General features: G+C 34.3%; 1 protein-coding gene across 1 annotated transcript in view; it reads left to right on the top strand.

Moving 5' to 3' along the window:
• Positions 1–26022, top strand: part of LOC106137617 (homeotic protein ultrabithorax) — a 127385-nt gene that overhangs the window by 97020 nt on the left and 4343 nt on the right. The window contains exon 2 of the mRNA XM_060946195.1: positions 1269–2359. Coding sequence (XP_060802178.1) covers positions 1269–1567 — 299 coding nt within the window. The 3' untranslated portion in view covers positions 1568–2359. The remainder of the gene's footprint in view (positions 1–1268; positions 2360–26022) is intronic.

Below are 26022 nucleotides of genomic sequence, written 5' to 3'. Positions count from 1 at the left end.
TAAAGTACACGCGACCGCGGCATGCAAGGCAAGCATAACTGCACTGTAGGGTTGAGGGCTCCCGATTCTTTTGCCGACCATATTTTATGAAAATGTATTGTGTGAATTTATTGCATCTAGATTTAAATATATTCAGGTTTTGTTCGTGTGTGATGAAGTGATAGTCCGGTGAAGCGCTATGTTTTGAACTTATTATAAATGTTCTTATTTTCTATATTTGTAACCTTTGTAGAAACAGGAATGATTTTAATATCAGTGTTTATTAAAGACTCTGTATTGGATTTATAGAATTTTTAAAGCTAGGTAGTTGCTGTTTGATTCTACAAAAGTAATTGAACATTAAGTTAGTCTTACCATTCGTCAAAATTCAGATCACTTAATTTATAATTGTCATCCACCTCTTTTTTATCGCTTTAGGAAATAAGGATAAAGAATGTATAATTAATTTCTTTCATATGAAAATTATAAAGATGAAGTAAGACAACCCTACAACCGCTCGAATTTTCGCGAGCCGGCTATTGGCCTTCAGTTATCGAGACGGGAATCGAATTCCTGGTACCCAATTCAAAAGCATTCAGCTACAGCTCTGTGCAATTTATTCTCAATTTTTTGATGGTATATAGGTACCAAAAGCAAAGTAAATTTCTTGATATATATATAATGCGAAATTCCTACTTGGTAGTCATTCATGCCATTGATATGAAAATATTGGACATTTTGTTTTCTCGCACTTTGTTCGAACCATATTTCTCAATTCTATCATTAAGTTATATAGCTGAATACCTATCAGTCTTTTTAAGACTACTGATTCTATCTACCCCGCAAGTGATATAGACGTGATATATGTATGTATTTATGTATATTTTTCATGTGATATTTTTAAGAACATATGATTGATGAACATTTGGTTATTTAAAATACTAATTAACTTTAAAATAATGATTCAACAAATCAACTAGATACCAAAAAATGCTTGCTCATGTTTTTTGATCAAGATAACTATATTAAGCGGTTGGTTCAATCCAAAGGATGCTTCTTCCCAAACACAGATCATTATTGACATTTGAACGAAATGAAGCTGTCGTGATCGCCAATTGTAACGTCATTTGGACTTAGCCGTGAGACAACCAATCCCATTCAACATTCAAACGCTTAAAGCCCTGATGCCACAACCGGCCACAAAAGTGGCCACTTGGAACGAGAGTATCTGCCCTGGAGATCATTGAACTTTGCACATGTCTAAAATGATTTTTTCTCTCTTGTTTCAGGAGCGAACGGCCTAAGAAGACGAGGAAGGCAAACGTACACTAGATATCAAACGCTAGAGTTAGAGAAAGAGTTCCACACGAATCACTACCTCACGCGGAGGAGACGCATTGAAATGGCGCATGCGTTATGTCTCACGGAGCGACAAATCAAAATTTGGTTCCAGAATAGACGGATGAAGTTAAAGAAAGAAATACAAGCCATCAAAGAGTTAAACGAGCAAGAGAAGCAGGCGCAAGCGCAGAAAGCAGCGGCGGCGGCAGCGGCCGCAGTGGCTGCGCAGGGCCATCCTGAACACTAAGGCCTCAGGCCTTAGGCCCCAGGCCGCCAGGCCTCGCGCTAGCCCAGTGATACGATCGCAGTCCGCCGAACAGTCCTTAGTTTTGTGTTCTGTATATTGTTTGTAATTATTTTTCGTTATTAAGTGTTGTTCGGTTGTTGTGATTATTTTTATATTAATTATTATTTACTAGAAAATTGTTTTCCAATTGAACGAACAATAAACTGTTACATGCTAGACTAGAAACGGGTCGTATTATTTTGTGTTTCGGGTTTTGTTTATTGTTGTTTTTTTGAATATTTTAATTCGCAGTCGTTAAAGGCGTTCGGAAACCAGTGCAATTTGTAGGAATCCCTTCCGTGTATGATAGTGTAGGTGTATCGTAGTGCGTAACATTGTGCGACGTAGTGCGCAGCTCGGCAGCGGGCGTCTGAACTGTATTGTACAAATCTAATATGCCTACCAAAGAGACCCGGTCTCGTACCCTTAAATCTAAGTAAAGAGTCGTAAGTTAAATTAATACGCTGTTGGACTGTGAAACCTTCCGCGCCATCTCTCCTTCAATACTCTCGCATAAGTATACTAGTGTAAACGTGATCGTGTTCCTGCAGTTTAAATAGTCGGTGAAGTTAAACAAATTGCCATAAATATAAGTAGTTATTATTTAGGTGGTAGCGGTGTAAATAGTTAGGGTTACGTCTGAAATGGAAGTGACCAGTTGGCGATTGCGCGGGCGCATGGAATGGGCAGAAAAAGCCGGGAGAGGCGCGGAGAGGAGCGGGGCGTGCGCGGCGACCCACCAAACGAGACTAGGTAAGTTTTTATCAAAGTCACCGCAGACATTATTTATCGCGGAGACGGTTGCGAAAAAGCCTCTTCAGTGCGACGCCATTTTTGAAGCCCTCTAAGAACGCTTTAGCCGTTTTGCAATGTTTTAATTTGCCAAGTCACGCGGTACTTTGATCATTCGCAACCGTCTTCTTGTCCATAAGATTTAAAAAAATATAGTATATACTAGACTATCCACATACCATCAAATAGTCATAATAGGGTACCGGACAGTAATCGAAAAAAAATCTAAGTTGTCTTTTAAAATAAAGTTTGTTATACAAGAACATCACTTAATAAAGATTTTTAAGAAATAACAATGATTTATAATTTTAAATCAATAAATAAAGTTGCAAAAATCCAATATTTTTTATCTGTGCAGTGTAAGAACCCAAACACCAATCACAGTGCGTGACGTCATACGTAATGAGTGATAAGTAAACACCACTGCTTTGTATGTTATTTCGAGTTATTCTGCGATTTATTTGCATTTTTCTAAAAATATTTAATTGTAATTAGTTACGAATTGAAAGACTTTACTCATAACAGAAGTTGTCGCAAGTGCTTGAAGCCGCCTATCAAGCTTTTATCATGGAACAAGGTTACAAACCGACAATAGAAATCACCCAAAAGATTGATATTTTCATGGTCAGCAGTTCCATTGCCACTAATACCGACTTTTATTTTGCTGAATTTAGCAATGTGAAAACGTTTGTGTAAGTATTTCAACCTCTTTTTGTTTATCTTAACAACAGAAATGATTGAAGAAATTACAAACGAAAACATAACCTAAAACTAGTTTCATTGTTTACAAAGTTATTTTCACATATGTTTTATATTATTTTTCTATGATTTTAAAGGTTAGATATTTATGGGTTTTGCATGTTTCTAGATCTGCGAGATAGAAATACTTAAATTATCCAAGCACTGATAACTTGTAGTTTGTTTTCCAAACATATGACGTCACGCGATCTGAATTGACGTAAAGTGCTGTTTTCGCGGCAATTTTAAATAAATTACGTTTTTGACGTTTTTAAATACTCCAAAAGATTTATTTATTTAAAATAATATTTTTTATGGATATATAAATAAATAAAGATTATTTTTAAACACAATCTGAAAAGTTGTCCGGTACCCTATTATAGTGACCGCAAAACTATTATCTTCTACCTATACCAATATCTCGAGGGTCATATGGAGTTCTTTCAGAAAAACACCATTTAGGAAGATGACAATTCCAATTATGTATAGTCGCGGCTCATCCATAACTTCTTTTTTTACTTTTCAATTAAGTAGTTTAATATATCTATTAGCAATAAAATAAGTTGTGTAGATAACAAACATATATCCAAATTCAGTGTGGGTACAGTTTGCACAAAAACTTGTCTCTTCTTGAATAAATGAATGAATAAGAAAAATGGTATAATTTATGGACTGATGCAAATAAAGACACAAATTCGTAACAATCGTGAATCACAAAATCGGCCATTACATTCACTTGGGCGTGTGTAGGGTTGTAAACGAATGCACGACCCTTGTAGACAACACGAAACAAAGTGTTTTTAGAGGCCAGTGCGAACTGGATTCCTCGTTTAAAATTCAGTGATTCTTCTTTGGTGTCATTAGCAAACCAAACAGTCTAAAGTACGTTATTAATCCCGCCAAATATGGTTCAAGATTTTTGAACATGGAATCAAATGTCAATTTCGAAGTGTAAAGTTATTTGGAATTCATTGTTTTGCTGCCAGTGCGTCGGCCATCTTTTCGGTCTCCGACCCGAGTCTGCCAATTCGATAACAGATAATTATTTAGCCGATACGAAAAATTATTGGTTGGTCTGTAGCGGCGTATCGCGAGAGGCGAATTTTTGAACGTCTTCATTTTGAGGTATTGCCTGATCTGTTCACTTATTTTATTCTAATTTTTATTTTCGGGTCTTAATCAAGTTTTTATGCTTTTTTTTTGCAAGCGGTATTTTACAAGTTTTAATGGATGACTGATATGTATTATTATAAAATAATACAAATATTTATATGTTAGTTACCGCTAATAATAGCGGCTTTTCGGTTGGTAGCAACAATAAATAGGAATTCTCACAAACGAATTTCAGGCCAATTTCACCGGGCGTTTTTCATTGATATAAAACTGCTCATATATTTTCTATTAACCTTACATCAAATTGTCTCCACGCAATTAAAACACCGATAAATATGTGGCAGATGTTGTAACAAAAAGCGAAGTATTCCTCGATAATGCCACCATTTCGGTCACCGCAAAGCGTCTTTGCGGCTTAACGAAGACATACCAACGTTCTTCTAACTACAACAAAAAATATGCACTATTACAGTAAATAATTGCAGTTATAAATCATTATTAACGAGACAATAACTCAATAATCCAATACCAGTAATACGGACAGTTCAAAATGGCGTTACATTGGTGGCCATTGGCTGAGTTATTCTTACTTATTTTTGCAACAAGAAAGCTCAAGATAATTTTCATATAATAGCGTCTATTATAATGTTATCTCGAACGGAGTTAATTAGATGAATTGAATAATTCATGATCGATTAAAAGTGTGGTTTTATTTTTATTAAAATTAATTGACATTCAGCGGTGGTTGGTTATTAAATATTGCAATTTCGCCGAGGAACCTGTTCGCAATAAGAGGAGTTGTTTGGTACATGGTCCGGCATACATCATTATGTAGTCGCCCGGTTTCCTCGGCAGCCGGCAGCTGCGCGAGATGAAAGATCTTTCTTATGTGCATAGACTTATAAAGGAATAGTGAGGTCTTGGCAAAAGAATAATGTTAACTAGGAAACAAGTATATAATAGATAATGTTAACTGAAAATTATGTAAAATATAGTTTCAATTGGTAATTCTATTATTTAAGAAAGATATTATTTAAATTTTTGAGTAAATCCATGTTACTTATACCTATTATAAATGCAATCATTTACGCTTAATCCATAAAATCAATTTTCTCAAAAATTTGCAGACACTAGGCACTTAACAAATTTAAAGATTATAAAGTGTACTTCATCCTGGAAAACTGAACTGTTCCCTTGGTCGCGCGGGCAAAAGCTAGTTTATTTACTCCCGACTGACACTTCTATAATTTTAGAAATCTCGATGAGCAGTGCAGTCTCGGTGGCTAGCCTCGCCTCAGCTGTGCTCTGTTTTATTTGAAGAATTTTTAGTTGCACGCTTGAGTTATTGCATTCTTATTTAGGACGACATTTTGTTTGAACTTACTATGATTTTGCAGCGTTGAGACTTACTTAGCTAAACTTGAAAATCACATCTTTAATACTTATCCCTATTTAAGAAGTGATTTCCAAGTTTCACCAATCATATTACACAGTTATTGAAGAAAGCTTCTTTCTTGAACTAATATGTTTTAGTATCTATAAAATACCATAGCTTTATTACTTCTGAAATAGGTTTTACGATTAAGCCTTTTTGCCGAATGGAGTACCTACTTATTTCTAGCTTTATTTGCTGTCATGATCTATAAAAAAATCCATGTTCATAATCCTGTAGGTACTACCCAAACACTAATATTTACGCCGGTTTTAATTGTCAAATATCTATAAAGATACCAAAATTTAAATAACCTAAGTCCAATGGAGTTGCCACGGTACGTTCGACAATTACTATTTTTCTCATTACATACTTTCTTTAACAATCATGTAGCCAAGTAAATGTTCGAGCATTTCTTTCCACCCTGACCCTATCCCCACACAATACACAGGACAGTCGTGCCAGCCGATACTATCGCTTCACCCGACCTGCCCTGCCTTCCTGAACACGACTGTTTTACAGTGTCCCGTTCTTGGGAAAGACTCGTGTCTTTCCTTTAGACATTTCGGTACTTATCGTCGTATGACAATTGTTTTAGTCTGACTAGCGGTTTATTTTTGTATTCGCTTAAGCTATGTCTTTTGTGGAAAATGGTCTATATTAGATCACATACATTTTAGTGGCATAGGTAGTTTGAATGTAAAGAAAACACGTTTATCGGCAATCATAGTTTTTCATACCTTTTCATCTCGCTGGAATCTTTGAAAGTTTGAAGAGAATGTTCTCTTGTAGCGGCATCAGTTTTGCCTATTTACATTAAAAAAGCCGATTATGGTGTTTATGTGATATTATTTTATAATGTTTTTATATAAATAGAAATCTTCACCTTACGCTTGCCATTGCATTGAACTCGAGGAAGACATGCGATAGCCTGTTTTCTTTTAAAGCGATGAGCTAACAAATATTAAATCGTAAACATATCTTTGTAAGTTATATGGAAACGTGAAATACTATTATTTACAAGTACCTTCCTATTTACCAAAATTTTGTTTCATTTATCATACACATAATTTCCAATTAACGTATAACAGTAGCAATATAATACAAATTGTAAATTTCGAATTGGAGTAGAAATTTAGGGGTAAACTTGATAGGAGGGTTGTTTTATGACGTACGTGTTACAGATATTGTCCAGTTAATGTTTCGTAGTTATTGCTGTATGTAATCCAATAAATAGATAACTAAGAGGCTGTGTACTCGACTGGAAAATTAATGGTTTATTGCACTTTACAATTTATCGTAATCGAGATGACAGCTAAATTACTTTACGGTGGCGTTATAGGCATAAATTAAATGGAACTCTACAGGGATATTGTGTCAATTCGCTATTTGGTTACTAACATCATCATATACTTAGCGTTTTAATCTGTTATGTGATAGACAAAGCCAATAGTCTCGCAAAGACTTGAGGTCATGTTCAGCTGAATGGCTTTATTATAGAATTGAGCTGTAGCTGTAAAGAAGAATTCTTACTAATATAATAATACTAAACGATAAACGAGGGAAAGAGGCGTGATTTTATGTATGTATGTATGTATGTATAATAATACTATACTATAAAAATATTAATATAATATATATTTTTAGATTTATGATGTCTTTGAAAGCTTATAATTTGCAGCGCATATAATGTTATGTCTAAACATTTAAAAAATCTTAGGCAGATTAAGGTCAAATGCACTCAAATCTAAATATTAAAAAAAACACTGCCTCAGCGCTAATATCATACCTATTTCGGAAGTACTGACCTGTGTATAACTTTACACTGAGGAACTCCAATACAAAAGCTTTACTTTATCTCTCGAACATCTATTGAATCGCAAGCATGGCTAGGTAATAAATCAAGGATTTACTTACCTATCAGATCACAATGTATCATTTCCAACAAATTTATTTTTGCCTTTGTATAAATTTATTCGTATAAAGGTTAAAACATACGAAGTGTCACAATGTTCTCGACGAGGCGAGGTCTTATTAAATTTTATAATAGACATAAGAAGGAAGTGAAACTAGTGGTTTTTAATAATAAATACTTACTTCCCTTATTTTAATTTGCTGTAAGGTTTAATTTAATTTTAAATCTCACAGAAAAGAAAACAAGCTTAAATACGTTATAATGAGGTAAGGTTAAAAATAGATAAGCGTTCAAAATAATATTTAGGTAAGCGAATAAAAGGAAGTATACTTCATCTCAAAACTGCATAGTTTTCATAGCGAAGTTCGAATCGCTACGTAAATAATATAAAAGCTATCTTGAGCTTTTGCCATCACAATCACTGGGGGACGGCTGTAAAGCTGACCAATAAAAGTTCATTATCTATCGGTTGTTCGCTCCCAACTTTATTAGTTTATGGCCTTATAAAAGTGGTTGGCATTAAATTAAACTAGGTTTTCTTGTAAAAAGTTGGTTAATGTATGCTTTGATTTTCAACGATTTTCGCCGTACGAAGATTTGTGAGCTATCAAACTAATATAATTTGCTTATCTCTCTTGTTGGAATACTTACTACCTCTTTGTGTAACTAATCCAATAAACACATTGACCATTACACGCCAATAACGACGCCAATAGATGAACAATTTTCTGAGATACTTCAGAAGCGTTGAGAATGCATTTATATCGAACGAAGTCGTAATGTCTGTTATTTCATATTATTGCATTACGTGCAGCCATTACTGCAGTTATGTATTGTCATAGGCATTTTATGCCTTTAGCTCGTGTCAGCAGTAATCAAGTATCTTTGAAGTCTGTAGTATCAGTACTTTGTTGAGAGTATATAGCGCCTATGGAGTTTTCCCGATTATAGATACTCATCTGCTAATTTTAGAACTCAGGGTTCACTAAAGATATATATTTTTGACAACTTTCATGGTGCAGTGACTAAGATATATGTAGGTCCTTGTCCAACAATTATTATTTTCGTGTGTTCTGACCGCTAATTTTAATTTAAAAACTATCCGGGAAGCCATTATCAAGGTACCTATACTTACTTCTTAAATGTGATATGTTCAGAAGAATCAACTCATATTATATCGCAATATAATATACCTTCAGTTATGTAAAACTTAAGCAATTATGTCGTCGAGGAAAATAATTATTATCTACCAATATGTCGATGTAAATCTTGTCATATTTCCAAAATTACCGTGCATTTACGTTGTCAAGTAAAGTGGCCGATTGACATTTACTTTAGGCGTGGCCATGTGAAACCGGCTTTACTTGTCCTGTTCAGTCGTGGGGTATCCTCTGCTACTTACCTAATTACAGTCTTATTTAATTATCATGATTGATCTGAACTGTTAGAAATTATAGCTGTTTCGTAGCCAGAGGGAACAGATGTAAATTGTATGGAGCTGGCTAGCGGTCAAGTTTACATAATGTGATTTTATTAAATTAAAGAAGCAGTTTCTTCGTGGTAAGCGGCTTCTGTGTATGTTGATTTTACTTTACATAAGTAGGTACCGTGTTGCGTTCTCAACTGTAGGCTACGATGGTTTTAGCTTTGGTGATCTTAAATATTATTTAAGATCAATGCAATTAATGTGAAAAATACAACCTACGATAAACTTTTGAGACAAATGTTTGGAAAAAAATTTAACACTTTGTATGTGCTTTTCTTAAAATACATACCTTCTTATTAAAAAAGGTTGTTCATACATATGTACATACATAAAATACGCCTCTTTCCCGGACGGATAGGCAGAGACTACATAAAGATTGTGTACGAGTAGGTACTATTAATAACTTCACCAATGTTTATAGACTCAACCAGCGAAATACATAAAATATAAAAAAACTAACAATTATTTTTCAATTTGTATTCCATACAACTAACCTCCGTCCAATAAGCGGCCGGCAAAAGTGCATAAATTAGAAATCTCATAAATCCACGGAGGCGTTTTAATTGAAATCGCACTTTAAATTGAGTGCCAGTGCGTTTTGCGCATGCGTCCCAGTAATTTATGTCAGCGCCTATTTAGTATTTATCGAACATCCTCACGTCTGCACCTGCGTTTTCATTGTTAATTTGGTACTTTTATACATGCAAAGTTTATCTAAGTACACATAAAATAACGCCTCTTTCCCGAAGAAGGAGAAAAGTAGGGAAGACTACATTTTTACCACTTGCACGATCCCGATGATGTGATGCTTCTATGGGAACCCACTTGAATGAAGTGATTATCTACATCATTTCATCAATGTACTTTTATTATTTTCTAAAAGGATGTCTGCCATAGGCATATTGTTTCTTTTTTTAATGAATATATTTAGGCAAACAATATTAACTTACTACATATTTCAAGTATTCTTTGATAGTAGATAAAGTACGGATATCAAACATTTATCGCGATATAACCCTGTTATGGCGGATACCGATAAATAAAAACTCGATCAAACTCGCGACAGAGGGCGTTCGAGTAAATAAAGGAAGGGTTGAACGCCCCAACTTTTTCCTTACGGGACCAAACAACCCCCATCCGTCCAGAGATACGCTAATTTATCTTTATTCCTGTTTCTTTATTGCCTTGAGACTCTCAGTATTGTTTCGAGAGCTAGATTAAAGGGGCGTGCTTTTTATCTTTTGATAGCGATGTTTAGAAGTCATTACGATTGCCATTTGAATAAAAACACGGGTTATTGCCTTTTGTCACGTGAGCTCAGTAGTCAGGGGTCGAATTAAGGAATTTATCAAAATTTTATTTTATTCACTTACCTATGGAAAATTTAATTACAATATTTTTTTGTAGGTATATATTCCTATTAGTTGGTTGTCTGATGACAATGTAAATTTTTATTAAAATTGGTGTGCTAAGAACTTAATTAAACTGTGCTATTGTTTATTTACGAGCCAACGTTTCCAACCAACGTTTAAATGAACTATCAACAAAACTATTCCGGAGTGACTTTGTATTAGAATTATGGTCCAGACCTTAAAATACAAGGCGACAGACTCAATTAAACATAACAGACCTTTACACATGGCTTCCAATGTCCCTCTGATTAGAAACCACTCTAACAAGAACTATCGTGTTGGACCAAACAACCTATTGGTACCCAAAATGTAGTGGAATTGAACTGTGGGGTAGATCCAATAAGACTGGTTCTCAGGTAAGTACTATTGGTTGAGTTCTCACATTATTTTCACTGGTGATTCATAAGGTTGCAGTCTTATATGAATCTTTAAATACTTAGATATAGAATAGAATAGTAAGATACATGTTTCACTAAAAAGATTCATTTACAATATAAATTTAAAACTGGGAAAGTTGACCATGAGAAGGAATCCTAATAGGTATCGATTGGGAGCGATGTAGCTTAATCACTTAAAGGAAATCCAATTGATTGACCAAAGAATTGAGTAGGAAAAGGCTAAGCCCTCCAGTTAATGATCTTTTCTGGTCCTTACTTCAAATTATGACAGACAGACTGCCAGAGAATGACTTTAAAAATACTATAGCTTTTCTCTTGAACAAACTTAACCCAGAAAATAATAATAATACGACAATAAAATACTGCCCAAGAAAGAGGTAGTTATCTAGTTATTAAACCTTAAGTTTTCCATGAAACCGAGTTGTGATTTTCATTCGAGTTTTCCTACATTGGTACAGCACCTAGAAGAGTACCAACACAACCAAATAATTGCTATTCTATTCACACTGAGAGGGCGATTTATGTCCGGAATTATTTCCTTGTTGTTTTATTCGAGGATTTGTCACTCAGCCCGCTTTTATAATTACCCCAGATATCGGGTAACTTTTTACATACAATTTATGGCAGTTTTGGGTTCGGCCGGATTAGAGTGGTTTGCGAACTTAATTATATGGATTGCGGAAAATTTTGGGGCGTAATCTCGCCTTGTTGTAGGTACTTGAAACTCGATCACAATTAAGTTAAATATAGTATATCATCTCATAATTAGTAAGTATACTTACTTGTTGTTATATTTATATGAGAAATTATGTACATATCTTATGACATTTAGATTTTTTAATGAATTACCTTAATTTTTTTGAGATTTTAGGTACTAGGTAGGCAGGCACTTACCATCTGGCTTTAGGCAGAGTTAAAATATATCGCTCTGCCTTTCCCTTCTTGGTGACAAAACGATAAACTGAGGAATAAATCCTTAAAGTTTACTTTAACTGCAACAAAAAATCTAAATGCGGCTTAAGAGTGGTAGATTCTTAACAGTGACAAAACCTTTATATTATAACAATTACATATAAAATAGACAATGAAACGCACTGGCGCCATCTGTTGTTCAAATGTGATAAGCATGTTATTCCCATCAAAATAAAAAAGCAATGTAACACACTTATAAAACAGTGTAGTACACAAATGAAAAACAATAAAAAATACACGTATTACCTACATGTCAATCTTACACAAAAAATACATTCAGATATCAGTTTGAGTAGGCCTAATAAAAAAGTTCGATCATATGCCGGCAGATGTCGCTATACCTAATACTCGTGACAGCTTATAGCGCCACTGTTGAATTACGGAGTATTTTGGTACTAGCGGGATCGACGGAAGCCGGCCTTCGGTCTGAATGTTTATGACGCAATTTACAGTTCGTATATTGCCTGGCACTTCATATAACACGACAATACACTTCTGAAGGGATTTTGGTTTAAAAATATGCTTTCATGTTTCATCACAAATGTTTTTATGTTTTGTGTAGACATGAAATTACATCAACTATGTTGATGTATAGATAAATATATTTGCCTGAATACATTGAAATAATGTATTCAGGCAAATATATTTAAGCACGGAATTTTTGATAAATAAGTAATTAACATAAGTATTAGCAAAATAATAAGAAGTAAGTTCAGGTTTCATACCAAAATACTTCCTAAATAGTTATAAAATTTGCCTATATTTTATAGACAAATTTTATATTTTTCATAATACCTACCAAAGTACCTTGCGTAGGTGTTGTAGTAGGTCGTACTTACCTTCCCATTGAAAAGGTGCAAGTAAGTTGATACCTACTACCTAATTAATTTGTAGTACAGGACTGGAGCCAATTTCATGACTGTGATTATAATCGGTGAAACTAAATACCTATTGTCTATGATAACATATATAAAACGTTTTCAACCCAAGCCTCTTTAACCTGTGCTCTAAAACGAAAGCAAGTTATTTTCATTCCCCGCATTGATACACTAGCGGCATCATCCGAAGCCATAAAACATCTACTTTACGACGTGACGACCTGAAATGGCTCATAAAAAGCTTCGACAATTCACTCACAGATGGCGCTACATATCACATAGCGATTTGTGCCTTAAACGCCATCTATTGACAGCCGTCATGAAACTAAATAAACTGCGCCAACTTCAAAGGCGGTTATGGTTTTATTGGGACATAAAAGTTAGGAGTTACGACTTCGGCTATCAAATATGGAGATATCGGAGGGCGAATGGGCGCGCAAGACAAGAGGATGACTTTTATTGTTTGTAAATTGGCTGTAAAATTATGAGTTTGTTCGTATTGTGCTTAATCGTAGCGATCAGCTGTTATTTTATGGGATAAATCACTTTATTACTGCAAGTGATTCTTTATGAGGCTATAAAGCTTTGTTCAAGTTAGTGTCAGAGAGTTTTCATTAAAGTTTCACATATCACCTAATCTTGCACATTGATTGCATTGTTCGTTTAGCGATCTATCTACAAAAATAATAATTAGTTACAACAAAATTGTTATTTTTTAAACTTTTGTTATTTTTTAAAATAATTAATATTAGCCAATTCATCAATAATTACATAGTTGTTTTACTAGTGGCTCTTTATGTTCAAATTGCTCTATCGATTGATTTCGGCTACTCGACGACAGATGGCGCTATTCTCTGAAAACTCAAACCAGTTTAAAATTAGTTTTATAATATACTAGCGAAACCCCATGACTTTGTCCGTTAGTACATGCATAGTCTTTAACACCCGGAGACAATGTTACGTTACTTACATTACATTTAAGGTTCATTTAATGGCGAAAGAATTTTCATGATAGCTTCAGTACTTATATCCGAAAAATTAATTATTAAAGCAATCAAAGTTAGAACTATAACTTCTATGTCATATTAACGACTATACCTATATACAAGTAAAGGATATTTTTATTTCGAAAGACCGAGTTTACGGGATTAAATACTGAACCGATTTTGATATTTGGCAAAGACACAATTTTGACAATATCTACAGGAGTAATTTTTTTTTTTGAAGGTTTCGACGGGCGCAAATTTCCTCAAAAGTTAACGACAAAACGATGATGGCAAGATATCCATTTAGAATCAGATTTTACATACAGCGAAAAAAATGGGGTCACACATGCAAAAAAACCTTGTTCACATTGTCATACTCAAGTGGGCGTGAGGCGTAAAGCTTTAAAGTTATCAGGATAATTATTTGTTTTACGGCTGCTTTACGACAATCGTGGTCGTAAACGTCGACGTTTACGATCTGTTGAACACCTCACTACTGATTGTTAAGTGCCGCTTAAGTTAATTATTGTAAACGAATGATTTTTATTAACCGCTTCACTTTTAAGTAGTGATTTAGGTTCTTAACCTGTTTGAGCTGTCAGAAGATTTTTATCCTATAAGTTCATGAATTTTTGAGGTTTTTTTTTATCGATTCTGTTATTTCTTTTTGACTTTATTCTAAGTATGTATACTGAGTTAAGTAGTAGGCCTATCATTATAAACTTTTGAAACCCTGTTTTTTTTACTGATTAAGTAGATATTTTGTTGCTTTTGCTTCTAGTAGGGCCCATCAAATCTGTCACTATTTGAATCTCAATTCCATCATTAATCCATACAGCTGAACTTGGCCTTCAGTCTTTTTAAGACTGTTGGCTCTGTCTACTCCGCAAGGGATATAGACGTAACTATATGTATGTATGTAGGGCTTATCAACTAAGGCTTTTACATACATAACTACCTTCTGAAAATTAATTTGGCGTCGAATTTTAGGTCCGGCTACAAATATTACAAGGTTGTTAAATATTTGCATAATTTATATCTTCAAGTTAAATTAAATTCTTTAAATAAATTTTTATTAGAAATTTTTAAAACCGCAGTCTGTTACTTCTGCACTGCCATACCTAAATCTAATTTTTATTGCGACAACAGATTTCCAATTATATTTTTGACAAACAACAAACTAGATATAGGACCCCAGTGAATTGACCTAGCCAGTTAATAAAATGTGGTAGAAAGAGACAAAACATGGCAAGACAGAGAAAGATGGAGTAAGGAGCGCCATAATTTACGGCTTGAACATTTGGGATGAACAGCGCCAAATAAAAAGTTATTTCTCAGTATGGTTATGATATTAATGTTTTGTTTTGTTGTGATAAAGGTACCTTGAGAAGAGTATATTCAGGTTCCTTCTTTAAGGTGTTTGTTGAGAAATTAATTTGTTAAAGGCGAATGTAGATACTGTGTAAAACATAGATAGGTAGTCTTCAAAGAAATAATATTCTATACTATTCTATATTTTTTTTACATTATATCCTGATTTGATATTTTTAAAGAAAATAAGGAAATTAATTATATAACTTATATTTACTGACATGTTTTTCAATTTTACGATATGATATACCTATTTAATAGGTAGTTTAACTTTTAAATTATTTTTATGTGTATAATTTACAGGCATCTTATAAGTAACATGTAGCAATGTCATAAAACCTAAAAGTCCTTTTGAGCAAGTCATAATCCAAACTAAATTTTAAGGTTCCATTTTTTTTATATTAAAAGAAAAAATAAAATAAAAATAAATAAGCAGACATGTTTTGCGAGACCGTACCGCCTATCGCTATGAGTAAGTTATGGCCGCTGTAGGGTGAGTTACACCCTGCTTAGGTCACGTGGCCCGAACAGGATGGAGATACCCAAAATCGCCTAGTGGGATAAGGACAGGCAAACTTGGGGCGGCAAGTTATCTTCGTTTCATTCAACTCACACTCGCGCGGCCCGAACGTCCGTATAGATCAATAAAACTACTTTATCTCTTTTTGGCACATCCCCATCCCGTCGGCGACTTCCTAGAACGATACTCCTTCGTCACAGCATCATGCTTTCTCCATAAAAAAAAGAATAAAGAACACTTTTTTTAGATTTTCAAATTGCTTTTTTGTTAGTTATTTTTCGAATGAAACCTTTTTACCGAACTGCGGCAAATTTAAAAAAAGAAACAAAAATAGAGCGCTATTGTTCTGTATCAATAGTTTTCGTTCCATTTCAAAAAAGGAATACCGTTAGCGCAATTGTCGTTTGTTTTTTATTGTACAATGAGTATATTACCAGGCTATTAGAAGGCGAGCTACAGGTAGGGTCGGGTCGCCTCGCTAGTTCATTGCCGCGATAACAAAGTGCCGGTAGTAGTAAGTAATTGACGTTGTTAATTTGTCGCTTATAGTGGCCAGTGGTTAGTGTTGTTTTCGTACGTGATTTCTCTACTTTTGCTATAAAATGTGGTGATTAGCTCTGTTATCTAAAATAAACCTTTTTGAATTATAGTTTAAATTGCGTTCTTTCTGTCAGCTGTAAATTTTGTTTTTGAAGCATCATTTATGTTTCTTTAAACAGTATGACTTGAAAGGTTAATAAAGGGTAAGTATTACATTTTATTATCCATATATTGCTTTTTAATAGGATAATTGCACTTAGTTACGTTCTAGTAGTAGGTACATTTCCAGCAAAAAGGATCTTAATTTTTCTTCCAATCGTTTTATTCAAAAGGAAATTCAATATAACTTAAAAAGATGTTTAGGCTACCTGAAAATATATAGGTATAAGGTTTGGTATAAGGTATAAATACCTAATGTTTACTTACCTACCTAACTGAATTACATAGATAGTTACTCAGTTACTACATTTGTGTTACATGAACAGAAAAATATAGGGATTAGTCTATAAAAAGTAAATGTGTCAATTCAATAGTACGTATGTGTGTAGTGACTTGGTGGAATCATAGTTATTATACTTCAAACTCTGTCGAAACTATATCGACATACCTACTATTTTGTAACTATTTACCACAGACTTAACAGGATAATGTCCATATTTCTTAAAATATAATTTGAATCAACAACAGTACTTGGAATTTGTACCGAGGCAGTCCTGTCGTTTCTCGGGACGGCACACACCGCCATATTTCGAGTTATCTTCCGGCGACACTGATAAAGTAATTACTCGGATATTTTGTTAGGACTGGCAAATTATTTCATTATCCATAGTATTAACCAGAAAGGCTTGAACTTTTGTTCAAAGAAAAATAAACTCAAAAAAAATGTTGGACCGCATTTGTGACATTTGGAACAGAGCTCAAAGGGAAACATCCACATAAGTTCTTGAAATGAAATGTCTATGGGAGCAAACTATTTATTTCTAGAAATTGATGTATTGAAAATTATAACCAGTATAACAGTGTAACTGCGTCTATTACCAGGAGTTCCCATCTAGATTGTAAACATGTCATTACGTCCCCCTCCCTAGAAGATCGTGACCGAACTGAAAACATCCCCATACATATGTTAGGAAAGTTCCCGATTCCCGAATCATTGCGGGGAACATCTTTTCTGTCAAGTCTTTGGTTTCAATTTTATCGTTTAGTAGAGAGAATGTAACAATATTGGGTTCTTTTCTGCTATAATGCTTGGGGTAGACAGGAGAAGAGATTTTTGTTAGGGCTTTTGCATACAGAATGACAGCGTAACTTACTACCACTTGAATTTGGTTGCCGACTGGTCAGATCATCTAATTTTATCAAACCCAATTTTACATTATTATGAAGCATCCATTGGCAAGTTGCTAAACAAAATTATATGTAGAAAAACATCCATAACCTATATCTAAGTTGATTTAGAGGAAATATTGTTTAAATAGTGCAAACGAGTAACGAATTGATTGTAGCACTAAATTATTCATAATCAGGAGCTTCGGTAGGTATATCTACCTATTTAGACATAATAAATGAATTGAATATCCTTATAACCATGCTGACCATACGGGCTAGGTTCCCCTGCAAAGGTTGCAGAAGTCAGATGGGACTGGGAGTCACTTCATGTAAAAACCAGACTCACAATTCCCCGGATCTTGGTCAAAGTCGCACCCCGGGCTCCTCCCCAGAAACTCACTTTTAGACCATAGTTCAGCTTCCAGTTATCTAGACATTTAAGGTAAAATTTTAAGACGCTTGTCGGTATGTTCATGCTTATAACGTCGGTATCAAACAAAAGTTTGGTCACGCTTAATGCCTTTACGACTGTCGGGGGTGACATAAAGAAAATGAAAAACATTTTGTATTATTCTTGTTGCGCTCTTACTCGCGACGCAACTTCAACGACCCCCGGTTAGGGCCGCCGGAGACTTGCGACTCTTTTCTAATAGAGAATGACATCAAGGTATTTCTGAACAAAACAATACGCCGAATACGCTTTTGGATTCGGTGTCCACGAACATACGAATCCAAGACATATGTGATAAAGATTTTGCAAAAGAGCTTTGTTACATCATAGGATAAACTCTTAGGTATAACTGATGGTTGGGCGAGATGTGTTTTGAGGAACTACTAAGAATATGCTTGCATATCGTTATTTTTATTAAAAAAGTACACATTTCTAAATACACACTAATACATCTCATGATTCTGTAACAGATCACAATTCAAACTTCGAAAATATGTATCTTATAATTAGAATATTTATTAACTACTGACTATTTTTAAACTATATTTCTATTAAAAAAAGGTTAGGTAGGGCATTGCCCCTATACCACCTTCTTCTACAAAAAAAAAAATTAATCGCAATACTGTCGCCTGCTTTTCGCATCCCTCTTGCCAACTGTGTCTGCTTAGACAAATATCCGCAGAAACTAGTTACGTGTTCGGACTGTGATGTACTGGCTTTTTTAATATTTATCGCCGTGCGATACCACCCTCCTAGAATATCAACAATTTTGTATTAGGTTAGGATACCTTATATTTTTCTCATATTGTTTGCTATCATATAAATTTCGATGAAGAAATTGCATCAAAAATCAGTTTTGCGAGTCTCGAAGTAACGTTTACTTTTCCAAATCATTTTCCAAAAACAATCAACATGAAATGAGTGAGTGCAATTCTTATAAGTATTGTAAATATTAAGTACTTACTATCTAAGTAATTTCATACTCTAGTGAGAAGCCGATATTGCCGGGACGTCTAAATTAATAAGTAAGAATATCTTTGAAATATTGCTTTGCTTAAGTACCTATATTGTTGTTTCCTAACTCAGAATACCTACGTTATTTTCTCACGAAGTTTATTTTTTTGTCATAATGTTCAATAAATTAGCACCTAATTAAAATTACCAGACTAACATTTATAAAGATAGCATTAGTCTATTAATCAATTCAACCCTTCAAGCGCTACGTATAACACAAATGCGTAAATCAGGCGGCCGGAAAAGCCGCGCTGAATAAAATTCCTTAGTCCGTATAATTTTGTAACGGAGACGCAGCAACGCTATAAACTTGTCAACTCGAACTATTTCTGAGCTGTTTGTTTTTCCTTTTGACAAATCGCGGCGCGGCGCCTTTCTGTGCTAGCGATATTTCACACCTAGTAATACTGTTATATTATGCATGATACTTTTATTCCATGTGTAAATAACACATGGAATAAAAGTATCAGCTTGGCGTTTTTCCTGGCGACGCCTACTCTTTTGATCCAAGAGTATGGAGGATTTAGGAGTCAAGTGACTGCTGCGTCCATAAGACTTGGACCACAAGTGCAGGTTTCTTCTCTTAGTTTTCTGTAACTGTTACATCAAGTAACTATTTAATTGTGCTCTACTCGTTTCAAGTAATAATTGACAACATAGCTATTTATCAACACAGTTATAGTTTCCAAATTGATCCAAAATGACAAATGATCACAATATCCTAGCTAATAAACAAACAGGAGTTACAAGACGGATTGCCAACCATTCTTCGAGATGGCTATAAAACCACTTATCCTCAGAACTAAAACCAGTTTTTACCAAGAATAAAGCATATTTCATAAATATAAAATATCGCGGTCACATAACTCAACCCGCGTCCCGGGTTCGCTCGTAATTCGTCGTGTGTGGCTGGCGACTCTTCTCTTACCACCTTCCTTGTAATTTCGTTTTAATACTCGAGTGACACCAATGCATTTACAACCTTGATACCTGAAACGTAATACCGAAATTGGGTTAAATATTTTAGGTGAGTTGTGACGTTATCCAAAGTTACGTAACTATAACCTAAGGCAAATGTGATATATGATATGCGTGATGTCAGTAACAAGTATCTGATGCAGATTGATCGTTACTCTGTATATGATTTAAAAATATTAATATAAAAAGATAAAGTAAATCAATTAATTTGATGAATAAAGATGATTGTAATGTTAGAGTAGGCTCTTAGTTCAGGCTATGTTCTGCCAAGAACACAATCACACATATCTTACCACGCCTAAAGAAAATGTTAAAAGATTATACCTAAATATTAAGATGATAGATGTATATCTTACAAAAAATATAAATACATTTTCTTATCACAAAGGTAAATAAATAACAACTCACATACTACGTTCTATGTGTCTATAGTACGAGTGAAAAATAGTTTATCGTGATATGTCGTGATTGGCTATCATAAACAGGTGCTCACCGGGTAACCTTTTGTGGGGAAAATTGTTTTCGTGTCTGCAGTTCTCAGGTGAAGAATTGTGCTGGCAAAATAGATGCCTATTCTCAAGACTAGCAAAAATAAAGAGGACTTGACGAGTTGAGATTATTGAAGAACTTTCTTATGATACTAAGTAGCTAGTTCTTTTTAAAATCATATTTTACTATTGTGGATGAATGTTATGTCTTCAGATGCCAATCATAATTATTTTTTTACTCCACGTGTATCGCATTCTAGTGACTCTTTTTAGGAATCAAAATTATCTAAAAAAATTTTATAACTTTTAAGCCCATTGTTTAAAATAAGCAAGAAAGCATAATTATATAACCAGTTTCAATTAATCTACTTAATTATCTTAATGTGTATTTTTACTTTAATATTTTTTTATTTACTGCCATTTCTGAAAGATAAAGGCAGCTAAAATGAATCAGACATACATACTTGTGATAAGTTAGATAAATCAATTAATTGCACTACGTTTATTGTAATTTCTGCATTTCCTATACATCCGTAGTAATAGCATTGACAGATTATGCATACGAAGCACACAATGTTGCCAACTCGATCTCATCTTATTTCCTTGGCATCGACGCGGCGACATCCCAGATTTATGCCAGTAAACCAACCTACTAAAGTTTTCAGATTAAATAGTTTTTCCAGTTTCAATATTTGGCAGTCGACTATTTCTCCCCACATTTTTGTCTGCGCTTTAATTAAATATTTATGTGCTTATCTGTACTGTGTACTTCATTATATTAATCTATCATTAATTCAGATGCAGTTTGATAACTCGAGTTACAGTTAATCTCATTTGAATGGACTAGCGTCTTATCATATTCTTATCTAATTAACTTAATTTTAAAGAATTCCGAAAGTTTGAATACCACACACACTTCTGATTTTCTTATCTATCATTTATTCTTTGCGGCCTGAACATAAAGTTTTGAATTTAAGAAGTGTAGTAAAAAATTCCAAATACAGCTGATTTTTTTATTTTGAAATGATCTCCCGTGTAAGACGAGTAAGACGTTAATATGTGTGTGTCACACACATTCTAATGCGTTAGTAGTAAAAGTAATCAGATTAAACGCCTGGTCGGGACTTAACTCGTTTGCAGTTTTACAATTATTGCCGTCGTTTAAAAAGAGAAAAAAAATATCTTCCTCGGGGTAACTAAGCGCAAATAAACAAGCTGTCCTGTAGGTGTTTCAGATACAGAGAACATGCAAACGTGCACAAACAGTGTTTAAGAGCAAAACACACGTAATCTAACTATCGAGCTCTTAAAATAGACGCCATGCTACGTCGCTCGCATGCCTCTCCTAATGGTGGCATGTAACAAATCGTTACAGGAATACCTACTACGAAAAAAGAGAGATCCGTCCATCGCATTAGTCCGCTCTAAAAATAAATTAATCTGTGCGGTGTGAAAGTTTGAAATAGCGAGAAACGACAGCATGGCCGTGTTAGTTTGAGTGGCCATTTATTTATAGAGCACGCATGTGGTTTGTTTTTAATGTGCGTGATTTTTTATGTTTATATGTAATGATAATCCTGTCTTTTTCATTAAATGAACAAAGAATAAATTAAATTTATTTGCAAAAAGTTTTTAACATTGTATTGTATTGATGTTCAAAGTTGTAAGAATCGTTAGTGATGTTAATTTTAATGGTTGTTAATGCTCATGATTAAATAACACTTACTGTGGAATCTAAAATAAAATAAAATACACATCAATATATCCATAATAACAGCATCTTTTTGATTTTATTTAATTGAAGTTTTGTCTGCGCGCGCTACATGAAGAAAGTGGTGCTGACTCTGTGTCTACATGGCGCTTGGATACGCGTAATCTTTCACATGACAGATATGTGGACTTTTTTACTTGCCTTTCAAGTGTCAACAGGTCATAAGTCATGTATAAATGGGTGTAATTAAGTCGAACAGCTAGATACTGGTAAAAGAAAGCCGCCTGCGCATGTTGTGTGGTATTCAGAAGTCAGTTTTTTCTCATGCTGTTGTTAACATTTGAAGTTAGTTGAAGTTTTTGTGTATCTTATTATAATGTTATCAGTACATTAATAAATTTAATTACCTAGCTTTCAAGCAATGATTATAAATTTTCTGAATACTCTGCAACGATTTGTTAAGTTACTTTTATCATTGGATAAGTATATAATATTTATATGTATGTAGTTACTATAACATACAACGAAAAATCCTCAGTCATATCAACATTCAATTATTACAGATTACGTGTAATGTAACTTTAGTACCTTAGAACTGACCGTTAAAAGCAATTTTTAGGTGGTATTTTTTCCATCGCGTCATGTTTTGTAAAATTTACGCCCAGCTTAAGTCGTCCAAAATTTTAGCTTCGCCCGTCCAAATCCTGATATACGGGCGCGGGGGAGCGTGGCGATGGAAAAAGACCTTTTATATAGCTACCCTTTAATATTAATATCGCTTGCTTACTAACGCTAATATTATTAGGATATTAGCATACATTTCTGGGGCGCGTCTCTGATCTATTGTGTGTTATTGTGGCTACTTTACTAGCGCCATTTTGGTTATAACAAAAATCATGAGTGATTTGAGAGCTGTAATTATAGAAATACTTCCACAATTGCAATACAAGTAAGTTGTTCACAATAATTTTATATTTAACTGGGCTTTTTCGGACAAGAAATTATAAAAAGGATGTTATTAAACTCCTAAGTATAAGAAATATGATATGAAACAAGAATCATGACAACCATATCTCTTTCCCTTGGATGTCATAAAAGGTGACTAAAGGGTAAGATTATAAACTTGGGATTCTTCTTTTAGACGATGGGCTAGTTGCCTATTTGAATCTCAATTCTATCATCAAGCCAAATAGCTGAATGTGGTCCATCACTCTTTTCAGACGGTTGGTTTTATCTACCGCGCAATTGATATAGACGTGACTATATGTATACATACATATATACCTACATGCATTACAATTTATATTCAAAAGCGTCGGTCTATCTATAAAAATGGGATATCTCAAAGGAAATAATAATAAATAAAAAAAAAACAGAAATTAAATTTAATAAGGACGTATCAAAAGTACGAAACAGAATAACCTCCTTTTCAAAAAACTGTTAAAACTTACCTCATTGGAGCACAGAATAACTGCTCAATTTTAAAACCTAATTAAAAACCTGTAAAAATGAAAGTGAAGTGGCAATTACACAATCGTCGATTACCGTGATACAATAGTCGGGGGTAATGGCGGCCAGGTGGGGTGGGTCTGACGAATGGCAGGGGGACTCCGCTTTTTAAAAATGGATTCTTTCGAAATGTGCGCGAAGCAAGACGTTCGGTTTCGGCTTGATGTGATGAAATTGTTGCGTTATTATTTTGCAAGTTTGTTAATAATATATTAAAATGTAGCCTTATAGTCCTCACGAATCTTTTTGTTAAAATTAGAAAATGAAGAAAATATAATTTGCCAGTGACGTAAATCGTTGGAACTTACGAAATGAGTACCTTTTTTATCATAATTTGAGTGTGTTTTACCTCAATCTGCGTTTCAGAGAATTGTTTCAGAAAAAACATCTTTATTAATGCAGATATAAATAAGATGTAAAATGCCTGTGATTTAATAATATAAAAATTTAAAGGTAAACATCGATTTTCTTTGGAGTTGTCACTAATCACAATTCAAGCCGAGTCAATCAGCCATTAAAACGGTAATCATCAAACATTCACTTCATCATCGGCCCACTCAAATCTGGTTTGATATCATTAAACTGCCAATTATCACGTGGAGACCGTTATTCGGCTACTATTTCTCGATATAAAAACGCCGCCGTCGAATAATTTCTCACCGTGTGGTTCAACACTTTAAGAATAGGACCTCTTTATTTCCCTTAGTGTTTTTCTAAAGTTATTGGATCTGTCTGTCTGCTTTGTACCCGTAAGGGTTACACATACATACATATAATCACGTCTATATCCCTTGCGGGGTAGACAGAGCCTACAGTCTTGTAAAGACTGATAGGCCATGTTCAGCTATTTGGCTTTAAGATAAAATTGATATTCAAATAGTGACAGGTTGCTAGCCCATCGCCTAAAAGAAGAATCTCAAGTTTATAAGCCTACCCCTTAGTGGGCTTTTACGACATCCATGGGAAAGAGATGGAGTGGTCCTATTCTTTTTTGTATTGGTGCCGGGGACCACACAACACAGGGTTACACAGGTGACGTATATATCAAAAAATAACAAAGACTATCCAACAAAATAAACAATATTTTACATAATTTTAACCAAATTTCGTTATGATAACGTTTTGATATTTTTTATACAAGACTTAACAGTTCCATTGCCGATAGTAAAACATAAATGCAGTAAAATCTCACACCGCCCAACCATACAAAATGCAAGTGAATCAAAGCAATTTTTCTTGCTTCCTTTAAAAGGGTTGCAGCACCCTTTCTTTCAGCGGGATTAATCTTCGTTGTATATTCCAGATTTAGCCGGCAATAAGAAAGATGCATAGGTGGGCTTACGAAGGGTGCCAGGCAAATTGTCTTAGATCCTACAGTATTGGCATGGGGGTTTTATTACTTGCGCTAATGTGTTACATTTAAAGTACAAATTTTATATGCAAATAGGTTTTGTATTACGCAGGCTTAAACCTGTCGCCATTATAGAATTACTACCTATTGTCTACAAGTAGGTACGCTGCAGGCCTCTTAGAGTAGAGAAGATCTTCTCAAAAACGTGTGTACCTATACTTAAATTTCTAAGTGCTTTCTTGCTACAATGGAATGGATTAATTTTAGTTGACTAGATCTAGAAATAAACTTAAATAAGGGGAGAGGCTATATATTTTCTATTTTGACCTGTCTTTCAGTTTCTTTTAACTTCTTTTCTGAAGTTGGACGTCGAACGTCCACCAATCATTGGACGGGACTTTTTTCCTATCATATTGTGTAGTTTAATTACGACTAAAAACTGCATCTACATTGATAGTCGTCTTTCTAAAAATAATTTAAGAAATTCATGTTAACCATACCTACTCGATCTCACATGGTAGGTTACGTGGAAGACAATAAATAGCAATGCTTGCAAAACCTATAATTCAAAGACGCTCATAACTTATAAGTCCATGCAGCAAAAAGTTACGCAACTCGGTCGATATTCATTATTTCCACCGGCAACCCTTATCAAGGGAAGACGCAGTTTTTTCTCGGTTTTCCCAAATAATTTATTTAGCGGGCCGCCGTCAATTTATCTCTGTGGGAGCTAATTTCGCGTCGGCCGGGTGCTGGTTGGCGCATGTTGTAATTCAACAAATTGCGCGTCCTGCGCGATTTATTGCCACTCGCACTTGACGGAGCGCCCGCCGCCCTTCTTCCATTGTTCTTGCCTGTATGTGTACGGCCATCTGAAATAGAAAGGAATTCAGGATGTTAGAGCGTTGACCTGCGTTTTGATGGTTATCATGTTCTCTTTGACATATGAAGAGTATAGAGGTCGTTTAATTTTCTATGAGATTCATGGGTGTTTTCCCTTTATTTATGTTGAGCTTGGCTGTATTTAAATTT

The sequence above is a fragment of the Amyelois transitella genome, chromosome 10, assembly GCF_032362555.1.
Source record: "Amyelois transitella isolate CPQ chromosome 10, ilAmyTran1.1, whole genome shotgun sequence".
NCBI classification, from domain to species: domain Eukaryota; kingdom Metazoa; phylum Arthropoda; class Insecta; order Lepidoptera; family Pyralidae; genus Amyelois; species Amyelois transitella.
The sequence above is the reverse complement of the archived record's forward strand: the minus strand, read 5'-3'. Positions and strand labels throughout refer to the sequence as shown.